General features: G+C 42.4%; 1 protein-coding gene across 2 annotated transcripts in view; it reads left to right on the top strand.

Annotated features, from left to right (window-relative positions):
* The window catches only part of EPS8L2 (EPS8 like 2), a 278,628-nt gene that overhangs the window by 185,354 nt on the left and 70,995 nt on the right, over window positions 1-22,279 (top strand). For both annotated transcript variants that reach the window (XM_030201298.1, XM_030201299.1), the window contains one exon: window positions 20,867-20,955. In XM_030201298.1, coding sequence (XP_030057158.1) covers window positions 20,867-20,955 — 89 coding nt within the window. The remainder of the gene's footprint in view (window positions 1-20,866; window positions 20,956-22,279) is intronic.

The raw sequence follows: 22,279 nt of genomic DNA on the forward strand, positions 1-22,279 counted from the left end.
CATTCTATATTCTTCCTAGTAATAATGCAAATGGCTGCTTACCCATGGGAGTATTGTCCTAACGGAAGCCTGGATTTCTGCTACTGATACTTCATATCCATTCTGTCTTCTTCCGGGGTTAAATACCTAACCTCTGAATTTACCACACCCTTGCTTAAATACTCTTTTGGATATACAGTGGGGGAAATAAGTATTTGATCCCTTGCTGATTTTGTAAGTTTGCCCACTGACAAAGACATGAGCAGCCCATAATTGAAGGGTAGGTTATTGGTAACAGTGAGAGATAGCACATCACAAATTAAATCCGGAAAATCACATTGTGGAAAGTATATGAATTTATTTGCATTCTGCAGAGGGAAATAAGTATTTGATCCCCCACCAACCAGTAAGAGATCTGGCCCCTACAGACCAGGTAGATGCTCCAAATCAACTCGTTACCTGCATGACAGACAGCTGTCGGCAATGGTCACCTGTATGAAAGACACCTGTCCACAGACTCAGTGAATCAGTCAGACTCTAACCTCTACAAAATGGCCAAGAGCAAGGAGCTGTCTAAGGATGTCAGGGACAAGATCATACACCTGCACAAGGCTGGAATGGGCTACAAAACCATCAGTAAGACGCTGGGCGAGAAGGAGACAACTGTTGGTGCCATAGTAAGAAAATGGAAGAAGTACAAAATGACTGTCAATCGACAAAGATCTGGGGCTCCACGCAAAATCTCACCTCGTGGGGTATCCTTGATCATGAGGAAGGTTAGAAATCAGCCTACAACTACAAGGGGGGAACTTGTCAATGATCTCAAGGCAGCTGGGACCACTGTCGCCATGAAAACCATTGGTAACACATTACGACATAACGGATTGCAATCCTGCAGTGCCCGCAAGGTCCCCCTGCTCTGGAAGGCACATGTGACGGCCCGTCTGAAGTTTGCCAGTGAACACCTGGATGATGCCGAGAGTGATTGGGAGAAGGTGCTGTGGTCAGATGAGACAAAAATTGAGCTCTTTGGCATGAACTCAACTCGCCGTGTTTGGAGGAAGAGAAATGCTGCCTATGACCCAAAGAACACCGTCCCCACTGTCAAGCATGGAGGTGGAAATGTTATGTTTTGGGGGTGTTTCTCTGCTAAGGGCACAGGACTACTTCACCGCATCAATGGGAGAATGGATGGGGCCATGTACCGTACAATTCTGAGTGACAACCTCCTTCCCTCCGCCAGGGCCTTAAAAATGGGTCGTGGCTGGGTCTTCCAGCACGACAATGACCCAAAACATACAGCCAAGGCAACAAAGGAGTGGCTCAGGAAGAAGCACATTAGGGTCATGGAGTGGCCTAGCCAGTCACCAGACCTTAATCCCATTGAAAACTTATGGAGGGAGCTGAAGCTGCGAGTTGCCAAGCGACAGCCCAGAACTCTTAATGATTTAGAGATGATCTGCAAAGAGGAGTGGACCAAAATTCCTCCTGACATGTGTGCAAACCTCATCATCAACTACAGAAGACGTCTGACCGCTGTGCTTGCCAACAAGGGTTTTGCCACCAAGTATTAGGTCTTGTTTGCCAGAGGGATTAAATACTTATTTCCCTCTGCAGAATGCAAATAAATTCATATACTTTCCACAATGTGATTTTCCGGATTTAATTTGTGATGTGCTATCTCTCACTGTTACCAATAACCTACCCTTCAATTATGGGCTGCTCATGTCTTTGTCAGTGGGCAAACTTACAAAATCAGCAAGAGATCAAATACTTATTTCCCCCACTGTATAGGGCAGGTTGCCGCGGGTTGGGGATACAACAGTACATATGCAGTTAAATACTATGTTACAATTTAACAAGTTATTAAGTGAGGTGGATTGACAAGATCAATGTTAAAATTCATTAGGTAATGTTGATGTGTATTTCTGAATGACGTAATGAATGTGGAGTGAGAGTGAATGCTGAGTGAGCTTTAGGATAACATATGTGTTAATGTAAACTGATACAATAAAATAAGTATAAAACTGAAAAAAAAAAAAAAGAAACCTAAAAATAATATGGGAGAGTTCAAGCATATAGTACTAAATATAATAGGCATCTTAGAGACCTGGTAGAAGGAGGATAACCAGTGGGACACTGTTACCAGGATACAAATTATATCACAGTGACAGGGTGGATCAGATTGGAGGTGGGGTAGTGCTATATGTTAGAGGGAATTAAGCCAAACAAAATAAAAACTCGGCAGGAAAAAACATAGAATCCTTATGAATAGAAATTCCAAATGTGAAGGGACAGAGAACACTGGTAGGACTATACCAACATCCACCTGGCCAGAACTTACAGACAGATGACAAAATGTTGACAGAAATTAGGGAAGCTAATACATTTGGCAACACTATAATAAATTATTTGTTACCCCAATAGTCACTGGATAAGTATCATATCAGGAAATGCTAGAGAGGTAAAGTTCCTAGATGAAATAAATGACTGCTTCATAGAGCTGCTGGCTAAGGAACCAACAAGAGGGGGAGCTATTTTAGACTGAGTCTTTAGTGGAATGTAGAACTTGGTGCAAGAAGTAATGGTATTGGTTCACTTGGCAATAGTAATCATAAAATTAATAAATTTGAGTTAATAACTGGAGTGAAAACACTAAAGAAATCTACTGCATCAGCATTTAACTTTCAAAAGGGCAACTATGATAAAATGAGGAAAATGTTTTAAAAAGCTAAAAGGAACAGCAGCAAAGGTTAGGAGTTTAAATCAGATGTGGACATCTATCTTGGATGATGACTAAGTACCTAAAATTTCTCACTGAAATTCAAAGCAGTTGCTGGGGAAAAAACCCCAAACTCTAGGGGGTTACATTTTTTGCCTCACTCTGTATGATTTTTTCACTTTTATTGGTGTTTCATATGACATGTAATTTTCAAGGGGCTAGCTCCTGTACTTTTCAAGATACTGTATAAGCAATCACACCTAGAAAAATCAAAGGATCAAATTGACCCCTTTGATATTTCAGCCCATCTTACTTTCTTCAGGGTGAAGCAGAGTCTGTGTGTGGGACTGTTTTTTGTAATATTTCTCAGTCTGATGTGGGAAAAGTCATGAGAGGAGTGGAGTAGTGGCCTAGTGGTTAGGGTGGTGGACTTTGGTCCTGGGGAGCTGAGTTCAATTCCCACTTCAGGCAGCTCCTTGTGACTCTGGGCAAGTCACTTAACCCTCCATTGCCCCATGTAAGCCGCATTGAGCCTGCCATGAGTGGGAAAGCGCGGGGTACAAATGTAACAAAAATTAAAAAAAATAAATAAATTTAGCATCTCCAGAGGAAAAGGAGGGGTGTGGGTCTTTGTTCAATTTGAAGTAAAGGTAGTGAAACTGTTGGTCAAAAGGGCTCAACTGGACAGGAGAGGCAAATGACCTTCCAGTGAAAAATCTTTGATCAACTGATCAACGTTGTATGTGCGTACAATGTGCTGCGACGTCAGACTCCGAATTGGATTCAAATCAATCAACAGCGTTACTTACAGCATGGCCACGGAGGAGTCGGTTGAAGAAGAAATATGAAGACTTCAGGTTGGCTGGCGGGGGTTGGGGTCCCCCGCCAGCAGAAGAAATATTTTTAAAAGCAGGAGGAAACGGGGCCCCCCCGCCAGCAAAGGTAAGCAGCGGGGGAGGGTTGACGACGGGGGGGGGGGGTGGAGAAAGTCGGTGGTGGCGGTGGTGGCAGTGGGGGGGAACTAAAATGTGCCCCCTCCCTCTGGCTCTGGCCCCCCCCCTACCCCCGGACTCCAGATACGCCCCTGCTTACAGCAGTCGCTGAAACCAAGTACCTTTTGAACGGCTTCTCATACATAGGTAAAGACAATCACCAACAGTGCTGGTGTTAAACATGCTGGGGCCCAGGGCAGAAATTAAGGAATGGATCCCTGAAAGGAATCTTGGTGAACCTGAAAGATGTACTGAACCAAACTGACAAATTAAAGAGTAGTAAATCACCTGGACCGGATTACATACATCCAAGGGTACTCAAAGAACTCAAGTATGAAATTGCTGATCTGCTGTTAGTAATTGTAACCTGTCGTTAAAATTGTCCGTAGTACCTGAAGATTGGAGGGTGGCCAATGTGACACCGATTTTTAAAAAAGGTTCTAGGAGTGATCCGGGAAATTATAGACCGGTAAGCCTGACTTCAGTGCCGGGCAAAATAGTGAAAACTATTATAAAGAATAAAATTAGAGAACACTTAGACAAATGTGATTTAATGGGACAAAGTCAGCATGGCGTCAGCCGAGGGAAGTCTTGCCTCACCAATTTGCTTCATTTCTTTGTAGGCATGAATAATCATGTGGATAAAGGTGAGCCAGTTGATGTAGTGTATCTAAATCTTCAGAAAGCTTTTGATAAAGTTCATCATGAGAGACTCCTGAGAAAATTAGAGTCATGGGATAAGAGGCAAGATTCTGGTGTGGATTAGGAATTGGTTATTGGACAGAAAACAGAGGATAGGGTTAAATGGTCATTTCTCTCATTGGAGGAGAGTGAACAGTGGAGTGTACAGGGACCGGTACTATTTAACATATTTATAAATGATGTGGAAATCGGAACGATAAATGAGGTGATCAGATTTGCAGATGATACAAAACTATTCAAGGTTGTTAAAACATTTGCAGACTGTGAAATATTGCAGGAAGACCTTAGGGAATTGGAAGACTGGGCATCCAAATGGCAGTTGAAATTTAATGTGGACAAATGTAAGGTGATGCACATTGGAAAGAATAATTCGAATAGCACAACAAAAAAATTTTTTTTTGTGTGCTACTGGGCAAAAACCATTTATCCTATACTAAATTCAGTGTGCGTATTCCAAATCTGAAGTCAGAATTGTTGTAACACATCAGGAAATTTTGTTATGCATAAGTTTGCCCAAATTAATTAAGCACTTGGAAAGCATTGAATAATTTTTTACAGAACGAGTTTTACTCCAACAATTACCTGATCTACATCAAAGGTTTCGTAGTAAACAGTATATGAAAATGTAATGGAATAACAAAATTTCAAAAAAGTCTCGTATTCCAGTTTAAAAGTCTTACTTCTGCAAGGCCCAGGACTGTTAAAAGTGCTTCAGGCATCTGCTTTTGCGTTTATGACTGGTCATATTTTCCCGTTGCAAAAACCAGCAGTAGTCCCCCATCATGTTGGGATTCTAGCAGCCTTGATATATGTTCTCCATTGTAGAAATGTCTTTTATGGAACCTCTCTCCATGTTCATCACTTACGTGTCCCAAATTGGGTGGGAAAAAGTCAAGATGGGAATGTAAGAAATGCATTTTCAATGACATTCGGCAGCCAAGTTGTTCATATGCTTTTAAGCATGTTGTCTACTAGTTCAGCATAGTTTTCAGCTCGTCTGTTCCCAAGGAAGTTCTGCACTACTAGCATTAATGCATCCCAAGCTGCAAGTTCCAGAGGGTTGAGTTTTGTTCTGAATGTGTCATCATGCATTAGTTTGTTGATTTCGGGGCCAATAAAAATTCCGGCCTTTATTTTAGCCTTAATTTTCAGTGTTCTAAACATCTTCAAATACTGGAAACCATTTCCATCATGATCAAGTGCAATTACAAAATTTTTTATTAAACCAAGTTTAATGTGAAGTGGTAGAAGATAAACTTGAAGTGGATCGACCAGTGATTTGTGTTGTACATTGTACTGACCAACTGTATGCTCGACTCTAAGAGGCCACTGTCTCATTTTGAAATGATTTTTATCATCACAACTGTTCCATAGGTACAAGAACCACATATGCTTCGTGTACCCTAACTGTAGGCCAAGCAGCAGTGCTACCACTTTCAGGTCAGCACAAATATTCCATTTATGTTCAGAGTATTTGATCATTTTCAAAATTAACTCCATAGAAGCATGAGTCTCTTTCATTCCAACCCCATGAGCCAATGGAACAGGTGGTTTTTCGTTACCATTGTGCAACAAGACAGCTTTCAAGCTCGTTATCATCTAACTCCATTTACATCAGTACAGAAACAGACATCGCTTTCCATTGCATAGTATGCAGCTAACTTGGTGTGTCGATGACGAAAGTGTGAAGTTGTGGTGCTTCGTTGTAGCAAATTCCATTCCCAAAATCTAGAAGCTAGCAGTTCTGACTTTTCTTTAGATAATGACAGATCTCTTACCAGATCATCTAAATCTGATTGGCTCAGCAAGTGCGGCTGACCCTTCAGTTGTTCTGGATCAGGAAATACATCATGCCAATCAACATCTTCATCAGGATCAGAAGCATCAGTTTCAATTGCTGTTCCTGCTGCAGGAGGGGCAGGCACTGGATTCTCTACATTGTGTGGTACTGGTTTAAGAGCAGACTCAGTCAGGATACACAATTTGGGACTTGTTTCTCTTTGAATATCCGGCGATTTTAGTCATGCAAAAATAACAGTGGTGATTTTTCTGCTCACGCCAAACCATCGGCACTGCAAAAGCCATTCCTTTCCTTTTACCATTCAACCACTGCGTTAGTCCAGAGTAACACACAGTGCAACAAACATGAGGTGCCCAGCTTTTATCTTGATCTCCAATTTGACAGTCAAAGTAATACTTGTAAGCAAGACGCACTCGCTTTGTCAGATTCTTGCGCTGATCAGTTTATTTGCCACATATGTAGCAGAAATTGTCCGGATCGTTAATACATTTGCGTCTATCCATCTTGCCTTATATACTTACTGTTGACATCAGCCAATAGACCTGTCTGAGCGCATCCAGGCACGTCCGTTGGAATATTTCCAATATATATTCCAATGCATTAATATTAGAAATGAATAGGCTTTGCATGTATAACTTAAAATCTAGACATGTCAGGCAAATTCGGAGTTCATATTTGGAATCCGCGGGTTCGATTTAGTATAAATCACATGTTTTTCTCTCAATAGCAAAATCATTGTTGCATTGTTGTAGGGTCCACTGGGGGGGGTCAGCGCTCAAGAAAAAGATTTGGGTGTCATTGTAGATAATACTCTGAAATCTTCTGCTCAGTGTGTGGCGGCGGCCAAAAAATCAAAAAGGATGCTATGAATTATTAGGAAAGGGATGGTGAATAAGACCGAGAACACTATAATGCTTTTGTATTGCTCCATGGTGCATCCGCACCTTGAGTTTTGCATTCAGTTCTGGTTGCCATATCTCAAAAAAATGTACAGTAGAATTAGAAAAGGTTCAAAGAACAGTGACCAAAATGATAAAGGGGATGGAACTCTTCTCATATGAGGAAAGGCTAAAGAGGCTGGGGCTCTTCAGCTTGGAAAAGAGACAGATGAGGAGAGATATGATTGAGATCTACAAAATCCTGAGTGGTGTAGAACAAGTAGAAGTAAATTTATTTTTTACTCGTTCCAAAAGTACAAAGAATAGGGGACACTCAAGGAAGTTACATGGAAATACTTTTAAAACAAATAGGAGGAAATATTTTTTTTTCACTCAACGAATAGTTAAGCTCTGGAACTCTTTGCTGGAGGATGTGTAACAGCGATTAGCGTATCTGGATTTTAAAAAGGTTTGGACAAATTCCTGGAGGAAAAGTCCATAGTCTGCTATGCAACTGCTTGCCCTGGGATTTGTAGTATGGAGTGTTGCCACGATTTTGGTTTCTGCCAGGTACTTGTGACCTGGCTTGGCCACTGTTTGGAAAGCAGGATACTGGGCTAGATGGACCATTGGTCTGACCCAGTATGACCACTCTTATGTTCTTATCCCCTCTCTTCCCTGCCCCCCTCCTCCACCATGACTACCACCCATAAAACAACTTTGAATGACTTCTTCACACATACACACACACAGCACAGACAGACCTTCAAAAAATATAAATAGAATTATGAAGACCAAAACTGAATTGGGAATCCCAAGAAGTTAAACTCGGTAAATACTGCAACACTGCAGAAATAAATACAGAAATGTACTGAACACAATCAATGGTGTAATCGAACATGTGGGTGGGTGGGGGGTGCAGCAGTGGCAGCAAGAGCTTGTGGACGTAAATAGGAACAACATAGTTTGAAATGTCTATATGCGAATGCCAGGAGGCTAAGAAATAAGATGGGAGAGTTAGAATATATTGCACTAAATGAAAAATTAGATATAATAGGCATCTCTGAGACCTGGTGGAAGGAGGATAACCAGAGGAACACTGTCATACCGGGGTGCAAATTATATCATAGTGATAGGGTGGATCGAATTGGTGGAGGGGTAGCATTGTATATTAACGAGAGCCTTGAATCAAATAGATTGAAACTTCTGCAGGAAACAAAACACTTCTTGGAATCACTGTGGATTGAAATTCCATGTGTAAAGGGGAAAAGGATAGTGATAGGAGTGTACTACCGTCCGCCTGGCCAGGATGAACAGACGGATGCAGAGATTTTAAAGGAAATTAGGGACGCAAACAAACTGGGCAACACAATAATAATGGGCGATTTCAATTACCCTGATATTGACTGGGTAAATGTAACATTGGGGCACACTAGAGAGGTAAAATTCCTTGATGAAATCAAGGACAGCTTTATGGAGCAGCTGGTACAGGAGCCGGCAAGAGAAGGAAAAATTCTAGACCTAGTCCTTAGTGGAGCACATGATCTGGTGCGGGAGATAATGGTGCTGGGGCTGCTTGATAACAGTGATCATAATATGATCGGATTTGATATTAGCTTTGAAGTAAGTATACATAGGAAATCAAATACGTTAGCGTTTAACTTTAAAAAAGGAGACTATGATAAAATGAGAAGAATGGTGAAAAAGTAATTAGAGGTGCAGCTGCGAGGGTCAAAAATTTACATCAGGCATGGATGGTGTTCAAAAACACCATCCTGGAAGCCCAGGCCAAATATATTCCACATATTAAAAAAGGAGGATGGAAGACCAAACGACAGCCGGTGTGGTTAAAAAGTGAGGTGAAGGAAGCTATTAGAGCTAAAAGAAAATCCTTCAGAAAATGGAAGAAGGAACCAACTGAAACAGCATAAGGAATGTCAGTCAAATGCAAAGTGCTGATAAGGAAGACTAAGAGGGACTTCGAAAAAAAGATTGCGTTGGAGGCAAAAACACATAGTAAAACTTTTTTTAGGTATATTAAAAGCAGGAAGCCGGCAAAAGAATCGGTTGGACCACTAGATGACCGCGAAGTAAAAGGGGCGATCAGGGAAGACAAAGCTGTAGCAGAGAGATTAAATGAATTCTTTACTTTGGTCTTCACCTAGGAAGATTTGGGTGGGATACCGGTGCCAGAAATGGTATTTGAAGCTGACGAGTTAAAGAAACTTAATGAATTCTCTGTAAACCTGGAGGATGTAATGGGACAGTTCTACAAACTGAAAAGTAGCAAATCTCCTGGACTGGATGGTATTCATCCCAGAGTACTGATAGAACTGAAAAATGAGCTATTGTTAGTAATATGTAATTTATCCTTAAAATCGGGCATGGTACCCGAAGATTGGAGGGTGGCCAATGTAACGCCGATTTTTAAGAAAGGTTCCAGAGGAGATCTGGGAAATTATAGACCGGTGTGAGTCTGATGTCGGTGCCGGGCAAAATGGTAGAGACTATTATAAAAAACAAAATTACAGAGCATATTCAAAAGCATGGATTAATGAGACAAAAGTCAACATGGATTTAGTGAAGGGAAATCTTGCCTCACCAATCTATTACATTTCTTTGAAGGGGTGAACAAACATGTGGCTAAAGGTGAGCCGGTTGATATTGTGTATCTGGATTTTCTGAAGGCATTTGACAAAGTACCTCACGAAAGACTCCAGAGGAAATTGGAGAGTCATGGGATAGGAGGTAGAGTTCTATTGTGGATTAAAAACTGGTTAAAAGATAGAAAACAGAGAGTAGGGTTAAATGGTCAGTATTCTCAATGGAGAAGGGTAGTTAGTGGGGTTCCCCAGGGGTCTGTGCTGGAACTGCTGCTTTTTAACATATTTATAAATGACCTAGAGATGGGAGTAACTAGTGAGATAATTAAATTTGCTGATGACACAAAGTTATTCAAAGTTGTTAAATAGATACGTCATGCAAAGTTCCACGTTAGGAGTCACAGGCCAAGAATGGGACCTAGGTGTCGTCGTTGATGATACGTTGAAACCTTCTGCTCAGTGTGCTGCTGCGGCTAAGAAAGCAAATAGAATGTTAGGTATTATTAGGAAAAGAATGGAAAACAAAAAGGAGGATGTTATATTGCCTTTGTATTGCTCCATGGTGCGACCGCACCTCGAATATTGTGTTCAATTCTTGTTGCCGCATCTCAAAAAAGATATAGTGGAATTAGAAAAGGTGCAGAGAAGGGCGACAAAAATGATAAAGGGGATGGGACGACTTCCCTATGAGGAAAGGCTAAAGCAGCTAGGGCTATTCAGCTTGGAGAAAAGGCAGCTCAGGGGAGATATGATAGAGGTCTGTAAAATAATGAGTGGAGTTGAACGGGTAGATGTGAAGCATCTGTTCACGCTTTCCAAAAATACTAGGACTAGGGGGCATGCGATGAAGCTACAATGTAGTAAATTTAAAACGAATTGGAGATAATTTTTCTTCACTCAAGTGTAATTAAACTCTGGAATTCGTTGCCAGAGAATGTGGTAAAGGCGGTTAGCTTAGCGGAGTTTAAAAAAGGTTTGGACAGCTTCCTAAAGGAAAAGTCCATAGACCATTATTAAATGTAGTTGGGAAAAATCCACTATTTTAGGGATAAGCAGTATAAAATGTTTTGTACTTTTTGGGATCTTGCCAGGTATTTGTGACCTGGATTGGCCACTTTTGGAAACAGGATGCTGGGCTTGATGGACCTTTGGTCTTTCTCAGTATGGCAATACTTATGTACTTATGTACTCTGCTGCCAGCTGCAGAGCTTGGAGAGTTCTGGTTGCCAAACCAGAGGAGAAGGAGGTGGTCTTCAGTTGGCTGGTCTTGGGGATCCCCACCAGCTCATGTTTTTCTATTTTGCATTCAGGCAAGAAGTGGGAGGTACCAGGGGGAGGACAGAGGATGGAGAGAAAATTTGGTGCCCACCTTCTTTTGGCTCATGCCTGCTCTCTTCCCCCCCGCCCCCCCCCCCCCCCCCCCCCCCCCCCCCCCCCCCCCCCCCAAAAAAAAAAATCAGCCATCTGGCTATGCCACTGAATACAATATAAAAACACCTGCAATGCACATATTCCAAAGCTAATATATTTCAGTTAATAAATCCAAAATAAAACCCTGTTTTCTGTCTTTGTTGTCTGGACATTTTATTGTTCCATCATGTTGGTTCCAGTTTCTCTTTTTCACTTTGTGTCTGTGCTCTGCTAATTATTTTTCCAGTGTCTGATGTTCATTTCATTATCTCCTGTCTTATACCTGTCTCTAACATATTGATCTTTCGCTTGCAGCTTTTTCATCCTTTTTTAATTTTTCTTTCCTACCTTTGTTTACTCAGGCTTTTTCTTTTTAATTTTCAGATACCTATCATCTTTCTATCTCCTCCTCTCACCTAGCTCTCCCATTTCCTATTTCTTTCCATCTACTCCACATTACCACATTTCAACTTCTGTACTCACTATGCTCCTCTCACTCAAACCCGTCAACCTCTCCCAAATGGTTTAACCATTTCCAGTGTCTCCCCTCCCTCTGTCCACTCTTGTAGCCCAGCATCTCCTCGTCCTAGGCGGAACACAGCAGATTGAAAGCGCCAGGGAGGCCTTCTGTGACATATCAGGATCGCTGCCATGCCAGCGAGCCCCTGAAGAGAAACATCCATTTTAAGGTAGACTGGGAAGGTGAGGGGCAGGGAGGGAGACATCAGACCAAGGGAGATGTCGGACTGGGTAGGGAGAAGATGAAGAGATGCCAGACCATGGGCCCCCTGGAGCTGTGGGGCCTAGGGCAGTTGCTCCCCCCCCCCCCCCCAACACTGATGAGTCTCTTTTAGAACATATTGTCCTCAAGCTGCTAGGCTCTTTCATGAACAAGGGGAAAAAATGTTACTACCCAACAATATTTTTATTTTCGTGAAACTAGCTGAGAAATTGGAATCCAAGAGACCAAGCTTCATGGTCACAAAGAGAGGTTCCTCTATTGGTGAAAAACTTCAGAACGAATCTTTACAACACCATAGTGGTGAAGCATGATGATTGCATGAAGCATGATGATTGCATGTTTACCAAGGGAAAGGTAAATAAAAACTATTCTGCTACTGAGCATCCTCTATCCGGATGTCCACATTGGATCAGACTGAAAGAAGGTAGCTGATACAGTTGCTTTTTACAACAAGACAAAACTGGGGATCAACACTTTGGATCCAATGGCTTGAAAGTATTCCACAAAACTGAGAAGTTGCGGATGCCGATTTCCAGGTTTTCCACAACATCTTTGATCTGGCTTCAATTAACACAAACAGTGTTGCATAATATTGTTACTGACAAGAATATAAGTTTATCCTTCAGTTAGCTTTGGAGCTTTGTTAGCATCACATCTCAAAAAAGTGTAGGCTACAGACACCTGTTGACTAAGAAGAGCCTGGAGGGAGCTGCAGTTGATCTAAATACCAGATGGTGATATGCAATGGAAAAAAAAACATGAAAGTTTGTGGAGCCAGCAATAAGTTTGTGTATGGAAAGGGACCAGAAAAGTTGACAAGCACTTTGTCTTGCATACGTTCCAGACTAACTGATATTCATAGAATGACTCTTGTTTTAGAAACACCTTTGATTTTTACTTCCATTTGTTTAATTATTTGTTTATCATTTTCACCAATTTTCATAATTGTTTGAAAAATGAATTTTCAATCAGTTATAATGAATAAACATTGATTTTTATTTTAAAATACTATATTTGCTTGTAATTCTGTTGAGTTAACTGTAGTTACATCTCCCATGTTTACATAAGAAGTAGTTTAAAATTAGGGTCAAAATGACATGCTATTGGTTATCCTAGGTAGGGAAAATTATTGGTAGTTCTAGTGTTAAATGGCCGTGTAGTAATGTGAACAAGGGTGGGCCCCAAGTCCTGGTAAGGCGGAGCCACACAGCAGTTGCAGGTGAAGGAAAGCAACATATATTAAAGGTGTTAGTTCAGGGGTCCTGTTCCATCAAAAGATAGGAGAAAAAGGCAACATTTAAAAAAAAATCTGTAAATGTGACAATGTCGTTGTGTGGCCTATTTCTGCAGGGCCATTTTGTACCGTACTGTTTCTCAGCACACTTTATTTGTGTCTGGTCTGGTTCCTCAAAGTTACCAGTGTAATCTCTAGCAGTTACTCGGGGCAAAAATCTTCATCTCAATGAAATCTCCAAGATGTTTTGGTCTGATAATACAGTTCCATAGCAACGTCTATCCAGATAAGTGTATGATCAGACACTTCCATCAGGCGTATGCGCTGATTGCACTGAGGAGAAGCCCGCTGAATCAAGAGGGTAATCAATTTTAGAGAGATCCATGGGCCCAAACCAAATGTGTAACATCCTTTTCATTAGGTTATAATAAGTGCCATGGGTCAACTAAATCTATAATGCCTGACAAATATATCTCAATCCCTTCTCTTTCTCCCTATGGGATACCACTAGACTGGGTGATCTATCCATCTGTGGGTCCATAACGAGGTTGAAATCCTGTGCCAGTATTCAGGGTTTACCAACGTAGACATTGCACAAGCATGTGATTTGTTTGTAAAAGGTCATAACTATTTGGGTCATACAGTGGTGGAAATAAGTATTTGATCCCTTGCTGATTTTGTAAGTTTGCCCACTGACAAAGACATGAGCAGCCCGTAATTGAAGGGTAGGTTATTGGTAACAGTGAGAGATAGCACATCACAAATTAAATCCGGAAAATCACATTGTGGAAAGTATATGAATTTATTTGCATTCTGTAGAGGGAAATAAGTATTTAATCCCTCTGGCAAACAAGACCTAATACTTGGTGGCAAAACCCTTGTTGGCAAGCACAGCGGTCAGACGTCTTCTGTAGTTGATGATGAGGTTTGCACACATGTCAGGAGGAATTTTGGTCCACTCCTCTTTGCAGATCATCTCTAAATCATTAAGAGTTCTGGGCTGTCGCTTGGCAACTCGCAGCTTCAGCTCCCTCCATAAGTTTTCAATGGGATTAAGGTCTGGTGACTGGCTAGGCCACTCCATGACCCTAATGTGCTTCTTCCTGAGCCACTCCTTTGTTGCCTTGGCTGTATGTTTTGGGTCATTGTCGTGCTGGAAGACCCAGCCACGACCCATTTTTAAGGCCCTGGCGGAGGGAAGGAGGTTGTCACTCAGAATTGTAAGGTACATGGCCCCATCCATTCTCCCATTGATGCGGTGAAGTAGTCCTGTGCCCTTAGCAGAGAAACACCCCCAAAACATAACATTTCCACCTCCATGCTTGACAGTGGGGACGGTGTTCTTTGGGTCATAGGCAGCATTTCTCTTCCTCCAAACACGGCGAGTTGAGTTCATGCCAAAGAGCTCAATTTTTGTCTCATCTGACCACAGCACCTTCTCCCAATCACTCTCGGCATCATCCAGGTGTTCACTGGCAAACTTCAGACGGGCCGTCACATGTGCCTTCCGGAGCAGGGGGACCTTGCGGGCACTGCAGGATTGCAATCCGTTATGTCGTAATGTGTTACCAATGGTTTTCGTGGTGACAGTGGTCCCAGCTGCCTTGAGATCATTGACAAGTTCCCCCCTTGTAGTTGTAGGCTGATTTCTAACCTTCCTCATGATCAAGGATACCCCACGAGGTGAGATTTTGCGTGGAGCCCCAGATCTTTGTCGATTGACAGTCATTTTGTACTTCTTCCATTTTCTTACTATGGCACCAACAGTTGTCTCCTTCTCGCCCAGCGTCTTACTGATGGTTTTGTAGCCCATTCCAGCCTTGTGCAGGTGTATGATCTTGTCCCTGACATCCTTAGACAGCTCCTTGCTCTTGGCCATTTTGTAGAGGTTAGAGTCTGACTGATTCACTGAGTCTGTGGACAGGTGTCTTTCATACAGGTGACCATTGCCGACAGCTGTCTGTCATGCAGGTAACGAGTTGATTTGGAGCATCTACCTGGTCTGTAGGGGCCAGATCTCTTACTGGTTGGTGGGGGATCAAATACTTATTTCCCTCTGCAGAATGCAAATAAATTCATATACTTTCCACAATGTGATTTTCCGGATTTAATTTGTGATGTGCTATCTCTCACTGTTACCAATAACCTACCCTTCAATTATGGGCTGCTCATGTCTTTGTCAGTGGGCAAACTTACAAAATCAGCAAGGGATCAAATACTTATTTCCACCACTGTAAACAACTAAACTGCTGTAATTGTTTATTGAATATATTTTGACTTATTCTTGCTGTACACGATCTTAAGTGAATGTCTTCAAAAAGACAGTAAATAAATCCTAATAAATAGAATATTTCACCCTTGAAGATTAATTTGGAGCATCAAATAGCACCCCTCAGTGTCATTGGCTATTAGGTGACTTAACATGTAAAGATTTTCTAATGAGGACTGCCACACGTCCCCACCACCACCACCACCACTTCTACACCCTGAGGAGGAAGAGTACACCTCCTTACCCATTGTCGCTTCAGCTTTTGGTGTTCTACGTCTGAAAGCCTGGTTTCTTGGAGACATACTCTATCAGCTCTGACTATTAAATGTTGCCAACATTTTGATCCTCTTAATGGGGGCTGTTATCTCAGCTACATTCCAGGATACAAGTCTATTAAGAAAATAACTCAAAAAGCTAGTGTATGTAAGAGTATTATCCCAATATTCAATTTCATTTTCCCAATTCTGAGAGCCCCCCCCCCCCCCCAGGATACTCCCAAGCAGCATACAAACTTTTCCATTCCCCAAACAAGTGGCATACAGCAGGATTGCATCATCACTTATGCCATACTTTAATTATTTAATAGATCTCTGTCTTAGTACCCAGCATCTGTGCATTACTATGACTCGAAGCCCCTCATCTCCTCCCCTCCACCCTTTAGACCCCCCTACTCCCAACCTCTTCATTCCCCACACCTCCCCATCCCCCACCATCCTCTTTACTGGCCTGGGCTTCCAGGATGGTATTTTTGAGCAGCTTCCATGCCTGATGTAAATTTTTGACCCTTGGCAGACACTCCTCTAAGGTCTTTTTTCACCGTTCTTCTCATTTTATCATAGTCTCCTTTTTGAAAGTTAAACGCTAATGTATTGGATTTCCTGTTTATACTTACTCCAAAGCTAATATCAAATCTGATTATATTATGATCATTTTTATCAAGCGTCCCCATCACCATTACCATTACCTCCCACATATATATCCTGTCTAACACTAAATGGCTTACAATAAAAACTAAGACCAAACATCAACTAACAAAAACATCTGAACAGGATATTTTTATCAATTAATACACCTCAACATTTAGGTATTAATGAAAGCTTGCAGAAGCAAATGTGTCTTTAATATTTTCTTAAACTATTGAATATATCCATGGACCCTGCTCCATAATAATGGACCTGCCACGAGAAAGCACATGCTGTTGTCTCTGCATAATGGATTTTACTCAAAATTAACAAACATCTATCATTGTCAGATCTCAGTTGTCACAGTAATCTACACAGCTGTATTATTTGTTTCAGATACTATGGGCTGGCTTCATACAAACTCTGATAAATCAATGTCAAAACCTTATACTGAATCTGATAAAAACACAGGCAACCAGTGTATAACTGCTTTAATAGAGGTGTAACATATTCAAACCTAGTACCTCCCCCCCCCCCTCGCTGATTTCTGGATTTCTTGCTCTATTACGTGACTTAGCCATTCCTAGATACAAATCATTACAGTAGTCCAATCTTGTCAGTATTAAATGTTGCATCACTGTCCGAAAATCATAAGTACTCAGAATAAGTTTCAACTTGACTAATATACGTAAGTTGAAAAAACATGATCTCATGACCTATCCTACTTGTTCCCGAAGAGACAATTGGGAATCTAAGATTACACACAAACTTATCATTTGCTGCTTCACAGGTACTAATATGTTGTCCAATGAACATGTAACCAAAGATAACTTACTGGATTTCTTATCCCTATTTCAGTTTTCTTCGAAAACTGGAACAGCAGCCAATGCTGTTGCCTCTGGAGGCATTGGAGTCTAGGCTGGCCCATGTGGTATCTTCCCTTGGGGGAGAAAGCTTCCCCACGGCCAGATGGTGCACCTGCACCTCAGCACCTTGAATGGCCTGGACATTCCTCCAATAGACCGAGGCAGGTGATGACTCATTTCTCCCAGGAGGAGCTTTTTGAATCTGAGGTGGGCCAGTCATGGAATTCTGACATGGTGCCGACTACTTCTCGGAGGGGAAGTCTTATTGCATCCCCTCAGACCACTTCCCTCCACAGGAAAGAAGGAAGTCCCTTACTGAGGGACTCTCCTTTACCAGTTTTGTTAAGTGATTGGTGGCTGCTAAGTTGGAGACTAAGGACGAGCCTAGGGTAGAGTTGTTGACCATTCTGTACTACAACTCTTATCAATAGGGAAGCAATTGCTGTACCCCTCCATGCCAACCTCAGTGATGGACAGATGAAGAATTGGGAGACCCCTCTTTCTATGCAGGTTATTCCTAAGAAGGTGGATTTGATATACTACATCCAAAAGGCTCCAGGATTCGAGAAGACCCAGTTGCTGCATGCCCCATGGCGATTGAATCTGGTCTCAAGAGGGCCAAAAGCTCCAGGACTTGGGCAGGGAGGCCAGGACTCTGGATTCTGCTGCATCCAGGCCTATCAACTCTACACGAGCCTGTACTTGAAGTCCATGGTGCAGAGTCTGCTACACTTTGCAGACACTCTTCCATCACAGCAGACTGCAGAGTTTCATCAGCTGGCTACACAGCAGGAGGAATGCAGGGCATTCCTGGCCAGGGACATGTTTGATACTTTTGATATTTGCGTCCCTACTCTCTGCCTTAGGAGTGGAGATGTGTAGACTCTCATGGCTGCACGTCTCAGACCTTGAACCAGCAGTTCAGGAGAGATTAGCAGACGTTCATTGGTGAAGAGATAACCTATTTGGCAACAAGATGGATGAGGTCATGGACCTCATTAAGAAACTCTCTGACACCATCAAGTCCCCTGTCTTGGCAACCTCCTTCTGTAACCACCTCCTCGTGAAGGTTTTCAGCTTGGCCTCATAGGACTGCCTACTTCTTTCAAAGGTGTAGATTCACTCTTTCTACCTGTCCCATCCAACAGGCTCAACCCCAGCGCTCCCAGCCCAGGCAGCAGCACACCTCAAAGCTCAAACTGGTTCCCCAGTCAAAGCAGGGGACAAGCTTTTGAGTAGCTCCAAGATATCATATCCAAGTAGCTATTCCGTGTGACCTACCAGTAGGGGAGGAAGCTGATTTTTTTTTTCCTGGAAAGGTGGCCCCATGTAACCTCTGACTGGTGGGTTCTCTAAGTAGCCTGCCACGGTTATGCCCGCCATTGGTGCAAACATCCTTCAAATTGCCCACCAAAAGCATTTTAACTCAGCGCTCTGCACAAGGACGTACTTGCAGAGGAACTCTCCTCCCTTCTAAAGGCCAGTGTGGTTGAGCCCTTTCCACCAGGGCAAGAAGGGAAGGGATTTTATTCCAGGTACTTCTTTGTGCCCAAGAAAACGGGAGAATCTCATCCCATCCTAGATCTGAGCAGCCTGAACAAGTATCTGGTCAAGGAAAAGTTCAGGATAGCTTTCCTGGGCACCCTTCTCCCCATGATTCAGGCAAATGATTGGCTATGTTGTCTGGACTTAAAGGATGCCCATACCACATTCAGATACTTCCCAGTCACAGGAGGTATCTCAGATTTCATGTGGGGAAATGCCACTTCCAGTATCATGTACCACCCTTTGGCCTTGTGTCAGCTTCCAGGGTCTTTACCAAATGTCTAGTGGCAGTCACAGCATTGCTACACATACTGGGAGTGCATGTGTTTCCCCAGTTGGACTATTGACTGGTCAAGAGCACATCGAAGGAGGGTGCTCTTGACTCCATGTGGAGGACTATTGCTGGAGCTATAGGGGTTCATGGTCAACTATCCAAAATTCCACCTGCATCCTGTACAGCAATTGGAGTTCATTGGAGCCCTGTTAGGCATGGTACAAGCTCGGGCAGATGCTCTAATAGTCATTACCACTTAGGTCCGCAGCATCCAGCAGGTCAAAGCTCAGCAGACGTGCTGGGCCACATGGACTCAACATTTCATCACACTCTTGGCGTGTTTTCATTTGAGGAAAGCCCAGTGATCCTACCTTCCTAGTGGTCTCAGGCTAAGGGGATCCTAGTGGATGTCATCCATATCACTCCCAATTTGGCTCACTTCTCTGGTGGACCATTCGCTCCAGTTTGACCCTGGGACTACCATTCCAAATTCTTCCACCTCAGAAGGTCATAGCCACAGGTGTGTCCAACCTGGGCTGGGGGGGCCAATGTAGATGGGCTCCACACACAGGGGCTTTGGTTCACCCAGGAAACTTGACTGCACATCAATCTCTTGGAGCTCTGGTCAATTTGGAATGCTCTAAAAGCTTTAAGAGATCAGCTGATGAACCAAATTATCTTGATTCAAACAGACAACCAGGTTTCCATGTATTATATGAACAAGCAGAGGTGTATGAGATCCGACCCCTTGTGTTAGGAGGCAGTCAGAATGTGGACCTGGGCCACCAGCTATGGCATGGTGCTCCAGGCTACATATCTGGAAGAGAAACAGAACAGTCTGGTAGACAAGCTGAACAGGATCATGTGACCGCATAAGTGGTCTCTTAACATGGGCATTGCCCACAAGATCTTCCGAGAGTGGGGCTCCCCCTCGGTAGATCTTTTTGCCACTCATATCAACAACAAAGTCCCTCAGTACTTCTCCGGACTGAGGTATATGCTGCTGGCCTGCTATGCAATCTTTCTCCTCCATTCCTCTAAAAGGGAGGACTCTCCTGAAACTCAAGCAAGACATGGACTCTTGATCCTCATTGCCCCATTCTGGCCAGGGTAGGTGTGGTTCCCTCTTCTTCTGGAGTTACCCTCTAAAGAGCCATGAAGATTGGAATGTTTTTTGACCCTCATTACTCAGAATGAGAGGGGTCTCTTCTTCATCCCAACCTCCAGTCCCCACCTCTCGTGGCCTGGATGTTGAGAGCCTAGAATTTTGCCTCCTCTGCCAGAGGGTGTCTCCAGTGTCTTGCTGGCTTCCAGGAAAGATTCCACCAAGAGGAGTTACTCTTTTAAATGGAAGAAGTTTGCAGTTTGGTATGAGATTAAGACCCTAGATCCTCTCTCTTGCCATACACACAAACTGCTTTGGGGGGGGGGGGGGGAGTGATGTGCAGTATGCTTTTTAAAACCGTCAACGAACTGAAGATGGAGAAGCTTTCCTGTACTAGGCTCCATCATTAATGCTGCTCTCTACTGAGAACACCTGCTACAGGTAAGTACCTGGGTTTTATTACTTGTTTAATGATTTTATGCAAGTAATTTTGGTTGTATGGTTTGTTTGCTTTTTTTATTGTACAATACCGAGATATTTTTATCAGTGATATAAATTGGCAGCTATTTTGTACACTGCATGAAACAGGCGTAGAAAGAAGGAACAGGGATTACCCATGGTAAGACAGGTCCAGCAGATACATTGCATGAATTGGAGATGGGAGTGATGCATTGAGACAGAATTAGGATATAAAGGAGGACATAGGATGATGCAATATTTACAACGTCGCCATGCTTTTCAGTAAAGATCTACCTGGTGAAAATGCAGGTTTAAGTGTCCACTGCTACTTTTTATCCAAGAGACTGAAGCCTGAATCTGCATGATTTTCTTCTGTCCTACAGAGGGTATGCTCACACTGCGAGCCAAGCCTCCCACAGAGGAAGAGTTTATTGACTGCTTCCAGAAGATTAAGCTGGCCCTCAACCTCCTGGTAAGGCACAACAGCATTGATAAATACTGTATATTCTTCTGAATATATTCCGTCTTGTTATGGCTTCGTGCCTAGTGAACTAATTTGATCTTGCTGTAATTAGGAGGGTAGAAACAGAGAGTGATTAGTATATAGAGGTAGTCATTGTCTTGTTGTTTGTGTTTGTTAGTATTTTTATTGTGAATGTTTTAATATTGGAACCCGCTTAGGTTTTAGGAGGACTATAAGTGGGATAAATAAATATACAATAATTCATATCTCCTTCTGACCTCAGCGGTGTAAAGAAGGTTCTCTGAATACTTGGGAGATAAGTTACAAATGTGTCGATTTCAAAAGAAGGTTTTGTATTGCCAGGCAAGCATTCAAGGCTGCTGCATAGTAAAGCATGGATGCAACTGAAAAATCTGTGGAAATGAATATAATTATTTTGATTTGGCTTTTTTTTTTTTCAATTATTTGTGCATTGCTATGCAAGCTGAACAAAGCTGATAAAAGTGGAAAAATAAAATGGTAAAGAGGACTCCCTATCCATTCCAAACCATTTTAGGATTGTTACTGTGGCTACAGATTTCAGGACATGCTGATCGAGTCCTGGCTTTACCGTACTGTGTGCAGAGACATAAAGGGCCCTTTTACAGAGCGGCAGTAAGCTGAATGCGGGCTTACCGCACGTTAATTTGGAACTACTGCTGGCCAAACATGGGCACCGGTGGTATTTCCAGCCCCAGCGCACACAATTTGCCGCTCCAGGGAAAATATTCCAGCATGGCGCTAACCTGGCAATAATTGAGCAGCTTTTAAACAAAAATTATTTCTCTCATTACTCAAATTATATATATAATTACTTTTTGTGCAGAATCCAGTAAAATATATAGATATTTATTTGTTGTGCTCAGTTTTTTGGTGTATTGCTGTGGACTGAAAATCCAAGCTTAGCAGGGACACCTGCTAAGCTTGGATTTTCAGTCCACAGCAATACACCAAAAAACTGAGCACAACAAATAAATATCTATATATTTTACTGGATTCTGCACAAAAAGTAATTATATATATAATTTGAGTAATGAGAGAAATAATTTTTGTTTAAAAGTTTTCATGAAGGTGTCTGTTATATTTACCAATTTTGTAATTTGAAACCGTTTCTTATAGAATACCCAGAATTACGTTTGGTAATAATTGAGCAGCACCACACGATACCTGGTTAATGCCAGGTTAGCCAGGAAGCCCTTAATGCCACCTCTGTGGATGCCATTAAATGCTCCCCCCTCGCAGCATGGCCACGCAGTAAGTGAAATCTTACTGCATCGGCATGCCATTTTTTTGC

This window comes from Microcaecilia unicolor, chromosome 4 (assembly GCF_901765095.1).
Source record: "Microcaecilia unicolor chromosome 4, aMicUni1.1, whole genome shotgun sequence".
Lineage (NCBI taxonomy): Eukaryota > Metazoa > Chordata > Amphibia > Gymnophiona > Siphonopidae > Microcaecilia > Microcaecilia unicolor.